Source organism: Clarias gariepinus, chromosome 25, assembly GCF_024256425.1.
Source record: "Clarias gariepinus isolate MV-2021 ecotype Netherlands chromosome 25, CGAR_prim_01v2, whole genome shotgun sequence".
Taxonomy (NCBI): Eukaryota; Metazoa; Chordata; class Actinopteri; order Siluriformes; family Clariidae; genus Clarias; species Clarias gariepinus.
Window position 1 is genome coordinate 25,207,501 of NC_071124.1, and position 10,000 is coordinate 25,217,500.

At 44.0% G+C, this 10,000-nt stretch overlaps 1 protein-coding gene across 5 annotated transcripts in view; it reads left to right on the top strand.

Moving 5' to 3' along the window:
• The window catches only part of arhgef4 (Rho guanine nucleotide exchange factor (GEF) 4), a 43,599-nt gene that overhangs the window by 33,449 nt on the left and 150 nt on the right, over positions 1-10,000 (top strand). For all 5 annotated transcript variants that reach the window (XM_053486287.1, XM_053486288.1, XM_053486290.1 and 2 more), the window contains 10 exons: positions 2,080-2,207; positions 4,565-4,741; positions 5,076-5,264; positions 5,843-6,022; positions 6,230-6,462; positions 6,949-7,078; positions 7,415-7,546; positions 7,717-7,960; positions 8,112-8,189; positions 9,215-10,000. The exon at positions 9,215-10,000 is cut by the window's right edge and continues 150 nt beyond it. In XM_053486287.1, the coding sequence (XP_053342262.1) occupies positions 2,080-2,207; positions 4,565-4,741; positions 5,076-5,264; positions 5,843-6,022; positions 6,230-6,462; positions 6,949-7,078; positions 7,415-7,546; positions 7,717-7,960; positions 8,112-8,189; positions 9,215-9,351 (1,628 nt within the window). In that variant the 3' untranslated portion in view covers positions 9,352-10,000. The remainder of the gene's footprint in view (positions 1-2,079; positions 2,208-4,564; positions 4,742-5,075; positions 5,265-5,842; positions 6,023-6,229; positions 6,463-6,948; positions 7,079-7,414; positions 7,547-7,716; positions 7,961-8,111; positions 8,190-9,214) is intronic.

A 10,000-nucleotide genomic window follows, 5' to 3' on the forward strand; every position in this document is an offset into this window, starting at 1 on the left:
AACCTTGGATTATGAGCATAATTCATCCTGGAAGCGGGCTCGTATTTCAAACACTCGTAAACCAAATCCTAAGAAATAATGGAAACTCAAATTATTTGTTCCGCAACCCCCCAAAAAAATACATTAAAAAAATAATTAACACAAAATATTGAGTAAAAATAAAACAAATTAACCTGCATCCTTGTGTGTGTGTGTGTAAATCTAAAGTAAGCTCTCTTCCCCCTTTTTGTCTTACACAGTTATCCTTCCTCGGCTCTTTTCACATTCACGCGCGCACACAACGAAAACACTGTTTTATTGTAAAAATAAAGAAATCTCTCTAATGACACTCACTAACAGAATCACTGCTGTAAAGTAAAAACAAAACAAATTAATTGTGTGTTGCACAGTGTCCAATGACGCGTGCGCAAACATACACAAAGAGCAGGCTGAGCCTTGAGCAGAGAGAGAAAATGGATCTTTAACCTCTCTAATGAGACTTGCTTTTGCTTTACACGCGCGCTGTACACACACGCATACAGACACAAAATTAAATATGTTTTACACACACACACGTGGTCACAGTGTTATAGTAAACAGTACACACATGCACAGATGTTGATTATACCAGTGAGAGACGTGCACTAAGACCCAGCAGGGGAGATAATTACCCACAATTCCACAGCGCAAGAGAGAGAAAAAACGTTGGCTCAGTTGTGATCACGTGACACTCGGCGTCAAAACAAGAAGCGCATGATACTCGGTACTCGTAAACCAAGACTTGTTCGTTTTCCGTCAAAATTTATTTAAAATCTTTGCTTGTTTTGCGGGACATTTGCAACTCACGTTACTCGCAATCCAAGGTTTACTGTATATGGAAGCCTTGTTGGTGTTAACGGAGAAGCTTCAGACTTCAAACTGTGTATTTGTGTTTTCGGATACATCGGGTAGCACAAAAGTTATCAATACTTTATAAAAGGTCAATTTTACTGCTACTGGAATATGGGAATGAAATTGCAAAAATGTAGAAGCCTCAAAATGAGCATTATATTATTATTATTATTATGATGCTACGAAAACAACCTAAAAAAATATAATAAGTGTCTGTGCTATTTCTTTGCCTATGTGACCCATTAAAAAAAAATTGCTCAGTTATGTTTTTAGTTGTTTAAAATGAATAAAATTCAATTCATCATATTGTCTATTTTGTGCTGAAAAAAGAATATTACACTCTGCACCGCACAATCCTGTATATGTTTATTAAAAAGACAGCAAAACAAATAATATCTAAACTGTTCTGAGCACTAGGACACGACATGTTCTGATGATCCGGTTTAAGTGCGGAGTGCTGATGAGCGTGAAGCGGAGACCTAGTGGAGGCAGCGCTGGCGACAGGTGTGTGAGCAGTGTGTAACGTGTAGAAGGGATTCAAAGGTCACCGAGGTTAGCGTGTACACACATGAAACAGCGTGAAACAGCGCAGCACAAGAGGCTGCAGGGTCGAGTTACCCATGAGCTTCATCAGCCTCGCGTCTCGCGGAAAAGACGCTCAGTGTGGACCTTTTTATTCTGCAGGAATTCTTTTATTCTGACGGTTAAAGCGGTTTCCAGGAACGTCCCCTGCCTGTAACCCACGTTTAGTGGAACTCACACAGACGCGTGGTCGGGGTAAAGTGTGAAAAACACCACAGGAAGTGCAGACGCCGTCGCTTCTGCTTTCAGTATTCGTCTTCAGTCCGTCTGCGTGTCGGAAACACGGACGCGTCTCTGAGAAGCACGTCTGAGGCGTCACGACCTCGGCCCCATGCGGGGGGAGTTTCTGTTTCGGGTTTAAGGGGTTTCCTGCTGCTGAGAGATGAGAAAGGAACACTAAGTCTGGTATCTAATCAACACGGCCTCATCAATCAATAAACATGAATAATTTGGACGGTTTCATTTTTTATACTTTCATTCATGGAGAAAAACAGAGACCTGAGGGAAATAAAACTGAGGAGAGACCAAGGAGAGGACAGTGTGTGTGCGAAGATCGCCTCGCACACACACGTACATCTGTTTCTGTTTCAGAATAATTAGTGTGTGTGTGTGTGTGTGTGTCCACAGCGTTGGTGATCGCTGATGGACCTCAGGATAAATCAGGTGATGAGGTGGGCAGTGAAGACGAGCTTTACAACGACTTCCACATTTCTGCCAATCGCTTAGGAGGAGGAGAGCAACTCGCTATTAATGAGGTAACAGGCTCCGCCCACCATCATACACTCCATAATAAATGGAGTCACACCCACTCTGATGCATTACGACCCCTATCATAAACCCACCCACATTCATAACCCCTGCTGCTGTCATACACTCACAGTGTTCTGATTGGCTGAGAGCGGTACGGTGCACAGTGATTGGATGACAGTGGTACAGTGTGTTCTGATTGGCTGAGAGCAGGAATAGTATTAAGAGAGCAGAATTAATTCTCCAATAAAATTTTAAGATTTTTCTGCTGATATTAAAGTGTAAATAAGATTTCACACACACGGGATTGTGTGTGTGTGTGTGTGTCAGAGAAATAAAACCATTTTGCTGTAAAAAGGAGAGAAAAACAGCATGTAGTAAAAATAGTAGTAGTAATAATAATAAATAATATTAATAAATAATAATAATAATAACTTAATGATGATGATGATGGAGAGGAAAACATAAACAAAAGATAGACAGACGGAAAGAGAGACAGCTGTAAAAAGGAGACAGAGGGAGGGAGAGAGACACTGTGTGGGAGACAGACTGATGAGGAGGTGAATAAATGCGAGTGCTATAATCCCGTAATGCTCCTTCATCTTTAACATTCATTGCATGAATATGGTATACGATATGGGCGGGGTCACGGGGGATAGTCAGCTGAAGCCACCAATGAGGGACTCTGGATGTGACAGCGGTGCAGCTGATTGTGTGTGTGTGAGAGAGAGAGAGAGAGGGATAGAGACAGCTGGAGAGAGAGAGAGCGCTCCATCTTCCCCTCCGCTAGGCCTGACCTCCATTACTCTGGTTTCTAGGATACGCCTGGCAGCCCTGCTGTCTGATTGGCTGAGGGAGATAAAAGAGAAGAAAAACACACACGAAAAAGAAACAAACCATTGAGAGAGATGGAGGGATGGAGGGATGGAGGAATGGATGTATTGGTAGATATATAGACAGATTAATCTTTGTGGCTGAGCACAGAAGAAGCTTCGCTAAGCAGATCAGAGGGATTTGGAGAGATGAGTGTGTGAGCGGCTCTGTGGCAGCGGAGGAGGGGAGAGAGGGACAGGGAGCCAGAGACAAGCAGTGGAGGAGGAAGAGAAAGAACGAGGGAGCGATGGGAAGCAACATGGAAGAAAGAGAGAACAAGGAAGTGTAGACGTGGAATCGCCTGCAGTGTTTCCGGGTCCGAGTGTGTGTGTGTGTGTGTGACATCATGGCTCGGCGTCAGCACGCCGGAGACTTTTTTTTACACTGCAACCTGAGTCCGGAGGCACAGAGAGTGGTGGTGTTCTTCATCATGATGCTCCTCGTCATCATCAATGTGGTGCTGATGTTCCTGCTGGCGTTCTAGTGAAGGAGAGGGGGAGAGCAACAGGAAGGAGAGGAGAGGGGGAAGAAGTGAAAGAGGAAGTAAAAGTAAAGGAGGAGAGAGGACAAGAAAGGTAGAGGATGGGAAAAGGGAGGATTCAAAGTGTAGATAAGGGGGAAGAGAAGGAGGACGGGTAGAATGGACAGAATTACTGAGGTTGTGTAGGAGGAGAGGAAAAGAGGGAGAAGAAAGAAGGATGTGCAGAAAGAAAGAAAAAAGGGAGGCAGAAAATGAGTGGAAAGAATAACTAAAAGATAAAGACAAAATAAAGAGAGGAGGACATGGGATTGAAAAAGAAAGACGGGAATGAAAGAGGCATCGAGGTAATGGAGATAATGAGGAGGAAACAGAACAGCAGAACTGGAGGAAAGTATGGAAGAGGAAGAGAGGAGAGAAAGAGAGGGAGGGGGTCAGTGAGAGGGAGAAGAGCGATGAGAGAGAGGGAAAGACTTTCTCTCGTACACGCTGTGTGGATGGGAGTGCGCAATGCAGCCTGCGCAGTGCAGGTAACGTAACCGAGAACGAGTGAATGTGATGGGGGGGGAGAGAGAGAGAGAGAGAGAGAGAGAGTGCATGCTGTAGTGATGTCAGGGTTTGGTGTTTACTTTGTGTGCTGATTGTTATTGCATTCGCAACCACTGCAGCTTGCTAACACATTAGCACACAGTCACATGGCCATTAGCAAGACTGCTAATTAGTGTACATGTAAATAATCCTGTGTTGTGATTAGTGTGATTGTGTGTGTGTTTAGGTGATTGTGTGTGGTGATTAGTGTAAATGTGTGTGTGTGGTGATTAGTGTAAATGTGTGTGTGTTTAGGTGATTGTGTGTGATTAGTGTAAATGTGTGTGTTTAGGTGATTGTGTGTGGTGATTAGTGTAAATGTGTGTGTGATTAGGTGATTGTGTGTGGTGATTAGTGTCTGTGTAAACTTTCCCTGTGTGTGTGTGTGTGTGTGTGATTTCTTTCTCCTCTTGTTCCCTCGCGCAGCTGATCAGCGATGGCAGCGTGTGCGCCGAGGCTCTGTGGGATCACGTTACCATGGACGACCAGGAGCTCGGCTTTAAGGCCGGAGACGTCATCGAGGTCGTGGACGCCACCAATAAAGAGTGGTGGTGGGGGCGGGTGCAGGAGAGCGAGGGGTGGTTCCCCGCCAGCTTCGTCCGAGTAGGATATGATTTATTTATTTATTTATTTATTTATTTAATTTAAAATGCAGTCCACAGGGTTTAGGAGGAAAGGTATGACATCATTATGATGAAATAAATTTTACTTATTTACTTACTTTTTTTAAGTCATATTATTTATTTACTTAAAGTAAACATTTAATTAATTAATTTTAATTAATTAAATACATATACGTTTGTGGTTGTAATGTGACAAAATGTGGAAAGTGAATACTTTTGCAAATATTTGCTTATTGCCTCTCAGTTGTAGTTTTTGTGTCTCTTTCTCTGTCTGTCTCTGACTTCTATTATGTGTGTGTGTGTGTGTGTTTCAGTTGCGTGTGAATCAGGACGAGCCCCTGGAGGACGATGTGGTTCAGGGGGCAGGGGAAAGCGGGGGTGCAGGGGTGGGCGGGTCGTGTGGGCCTGGGTTACCCTGTAAAGAGCAGATGCGGGCGAACGTGATTAACGAGATCATGAGCACAGAGAGAGACTACATCAAACACCTGAAGGACATCTGTGAGGTCAGTGTGCTCCTCTAACCGAACAATCAGGAAAAAGGGGCGTGTCCACTCACTCGTCACTCATGCTTCCTTTCAAGTTACAAAGCTCCACCTTTTCACTCAGCACAGGGGCTCTCAACCTTATTCCAGTAGAACCCCTCCCCTGCCACACCCACTCTAATTAATAAAAGGCTGTTAATTAGATAATTAGTTGATTATTTAAGTCAGGTGTGCTGGGAGTAGGCAGCACTAACACATGCAGGGCAGGGGGCTCTCCGGGACTGGAGCAGAGAACCACTGAGCAGCACCCCTGTATATGGGCATGGCTTTGAAGGCAACAAGGGGCCGGGGTCGTGGCTGTACATCCACCACCAGCAGTAACTGAACCTTTAATTCCTCCAGTCTGTAGAAGTGTTTTACAATAAACCTAGTTTACAGCAACAACAAACCACTGTCTAAGTGTAGGACTTTATATTGTGACCTCAGACCTGATCTGGAAGCTCAGGATAAGATTCTCAGATTATGCTTTTTTCTCTTTTTGGAGTTTTCAAGGTTCCACATTCTATTCATGGTTAGTTTTTTTGTCTTTTGTTCCTCAGGGCTACATTAAACAGTGTCGTAAACGGACCGACATGTTCACAGAGGAGCAGCTCAGGACCATCTTTGGGAACATTGACGAACTTTATCGCTTCCAAAAGAAATTTCTCAAAGCGCTGGAGAAAAAATACAACAAAGAGCATCCACACCTGAGCGAGATTGGCTCCTGCTTCCTGGAGAACGTAAGACAACTGTCTGTCTACTTCCTTGAATATGTTAACTGTTTATTCGTCTGTACACTAATTAGAAAATGTAAACACTTGTCCTTCCCGCTGCAACAATGTGTTTGTATATTATGGGGAGGAACGTCATAATCACTGTCAGTGTAAGCAAAATAAATCCTCCTCCTCCTCATAGTCTTCATCCTCTCCTCCTTGTTTTGTTTCCAGCAAACAGATTTCCAGATCTACTCTGAGTACTGTAACAATCACCCCAACGCCTGCGTCCAGATCTCCAGGCTGATGAAGATGAAGAAATACGTGTTTTTCTTCGAGGCTTGTCGTCTGTTGCAGAAGATGATCGACATCTCGCTCGACGGCTTCCTGCTCACGCCCGTGCAGAAAATCTGCAAGTATCCTCTACAGCTCGCCGAGCTCCTCAAATACACCAATCCTCAGCACAGGTACACACACACACACACACACACACAGCATGTACACCTTCATAAACACACACACATCTTTACAAACCACAGATCTGTGTAAAATTATTGGAAAGTAAAACTGTAAATAATCCTGTGTAGAACGTCTTCTATATGAGTTCGTTTGTAAAAAAAATATATATATTATTTTAGTTATTTCTTTTATTGTTTTGACATTTAAACATTATATATAGTTAATTTCATTTTTTTTTACTATCACATTAGTTTCATTTTATCAATCGAGATGTTTTAATATTATTAATGCCTTACTGCTTATTAATCAACAGTTTAATGGTTTATTTATTTATTATAATCCAGAAGTGTTTTGTTTGGATGATCTGAGGAACATGTTTATATGAAGTCCAACATCAGGCCCAGAAATGTAGAGCTTTAACATAGAATGTGTAAGAGTGTGTGTGTGTGTGTGTGTGTGTGTGTAAGTAACGTGTTGTTCATGTTGATGTTCAGAGATTATAAAGATGTGGAAGCTGCTTTAAACGCCATGAAGAACGTGGCTCGGCTGATCAACGAGAGGAAACGCCGTCTGGAGAATATCGACAAAATCGCACAGTGGCAGAGCTCCATCGAGGACTGGGAGGTAAAGATCAACACAACATCAGGAGCAGGTCACAGACCCGACGCCGCAGTGCACTCTACTGTACTTTACTCTAGTGTACTTTACTCTGCTCTACTGTAGTGTACATCACTGTACTGTAGTTTACTGTAGTGTATTGTACGTTACTGTAATGTGCTTTAGTGTAGTTTACTGTACTGTTATCGACCCTTTTATAATGTACTATACTTTACTGTACTGTTGTTTATGAAGCTGCACTGTTGTTTAGTGTAGTTGACAGTTCTGTACTGTAGTTTACGGTAGTATACTGTAGGAACCTGCAAGGAGCTTAATTACAGGTTTCTGTCTGATTGTGCGCAGGGTGAGGACGTTCTGAGTCGGAGCTCTGATCTGATTTTCTCCGGGGATTTAACCAAAATCTCTCAGCCTCAGGCCAAGGGGCAGCAGCGCATGTTCTTCCTGTTTGATCATCAGCTGGTCTTCTGCAAAAAGGTGGGTACGGGAAGTCTCTCTGTTCCCGTCACAATGTTGCTTATGGACAGAACTCACAGGCACATCTCTGCTTCCATCACTCACACAAACGTACAAAACATTCATTACATTTGCGGCTCCAACTCTAAATTTGAAACCATTATTGCATTAAAATGCTGTTTGATGTCCAGGACCTGCTCCGGAGGGACATTTTATATTATAAAGGACGCCTGGATATGGACCAGATGGAGGTGCTGGATGTAGAAGATGGAAAAGATAAAGATCTGAATGTGACGGTGAAGAACGCACTAAAGTTAGTGTCTCCAGACGGAGCGGAGATTCACCTCCTGTGTGCTAAAAAACCCGAGCTGAAGCAGCGCTGGCTCCGAGCCTTCGCAGACGAGAGACAGCAGGTCCGACATGACCGAGACACGGGTGAGACAGAAAGCAGAGACGTTGTGTTTACATCTTTACAGAATAAACAATGTTTACTTCATTTTTTTTCTCAGCTAGCCAATCACAATGCGTTGTCTGCCTTTGAGGGAGATCCCGCTGGTTTATACAGAAATATTTTCTCTCGTCACAGGATTTTCCATCACAGACCTGCAGAAGAAGCAGGCCATGCAGAACGTCTCTAAACATCCTCCAGCTGGAAAACCCAAAGGTGATCATGATGCTCCACACACTCTTAAACCTTCATCAAAACATTTTTCCTTTCCTGAGTGATATTTAGATCCGACTCACGTAACGCTGACCTTGAAGACGACGCTCGAGTCTCTGTGATTCTTCTTACCTTTATTCCTCTCAAAATTATAAGCAGCAGATTCTACCAAATAAGTTTAGTTTTCTCTTCACACACACACACGTTTCGGTCCTGTAATGAGGTGTCGATGTGATCTCTGTGCTCTTCCTCTCGCCCTCATACTCCTCCTCTCCGTCCTGGTTTAGCGCTGCACCACCTCCTGGCTCTTAAAGCTCCGCTTCTGCGCTCCAAAAGCTCCAAGTGCCTTCATTACCCAGAATCCCCTGGGCCTGAATTCTCCTCTCCCCCCCTTCCTGAAGTTATAGCGCCCCCTGGTGTTCTGCGCAGGGCCATTTCCTGGGTCTCCTCTCAGAGTCGAGACCTGCTCCGATAGGCTCGGGGTAATTATAACAGCTGTATAACCATGTAATAACTACATGTGCTGTAATTACATTATAATAACGATGTAACCTGTGATCTGCAGTGTAATAACTGTCCTGTACCGTATTAACTGTAATATACACCGTAATGACCTTGTAATTACTGACTTTATAAACACACTAGACTTGATTAACCCTGTAACAGCAGCCTGTAGTGCTGCATAACCTCGTGTGTGTAACAGAGCAGTGCATTGTGGGATTCCTCAGAAAAAGCAGAGTTTCTAATATTCAGTGTGATAATGATGATGACGATGGATCATTAACGCTCCTGAGAGTGATGATGTAACTGCGTTCCTGTTCGGCCACCATCTTTAACCCCTCACGCTGCATTACGGGTAATGAGGAAATGTTCAGTTCAGGAGTGTGAACAAATGCATGAACTTTGACCTTGTGACCTCATCACATGCTTCCTGCTTTCACTTACAGCCTGCAGCATCCCAAAAGTGTTAAATCTGACAGTGTGTGAAGTTTGACCTCATGACCTTTACCTTCTCTCTTCGTCTTTAGCGGTGCCCCGTCCATATTACGACGTGCTGCTGCGCCAGAAGCCGTCGGCGTTGCCCCAGCAGGTCATCGTGCTCGCCGAACCAAAGCGCAGAAACTTCTGGCACAACATCGGCCGTCTGACGCCGTTCAAGAAGTGAGAGAGGAAGAGGACGAGCCGCGTGACGCACGTCTCACTTCACCACTAATCACTAACATCCTTCAGCCGGCATGCGCGGCCCTGCCCCCTACTGGACGAACGGTGGTACCGACGGCACGCGGTACCACCATTTCACCGGCTCTTTCCTGAGGTTAGGACATCGTCCACCTCACATCCCCCCTCTGGAATGGTGCTCCACAGCGAGCGTGGCTCCGCCCCCTCGTGCCTGAGGAAATGTTCCTGTTTGTTTTTACGTTTCGACGTGATGCACTTTATACAATTGAGACTGAACTCGAGCCACACAGCTAAGGTGACTGAGTCACACGGCTGTGTGTGTGTGTGTGTGTGAGAGAGAGAGAGACACTGTTGTATTTCATGTTAATGGAAAAAAGGGTTAAACATCGTTCCATCTATATAGGTTTTTATTTTAGTGACACTTTAGCACAGAAATGAACTGCACATATATATATATATATATATATATATATATATATACACACACACACACACACACACACACACGTCCTGACTGCATTTCCCTCTCAACTGTCACCTTCATGTATTCGGGTTTGTGTATAAGAACTGGTGTAGAGCTCGTCTGAAGTGCCATCCAGTTTCTTTATACACACACACACACACACACACACACA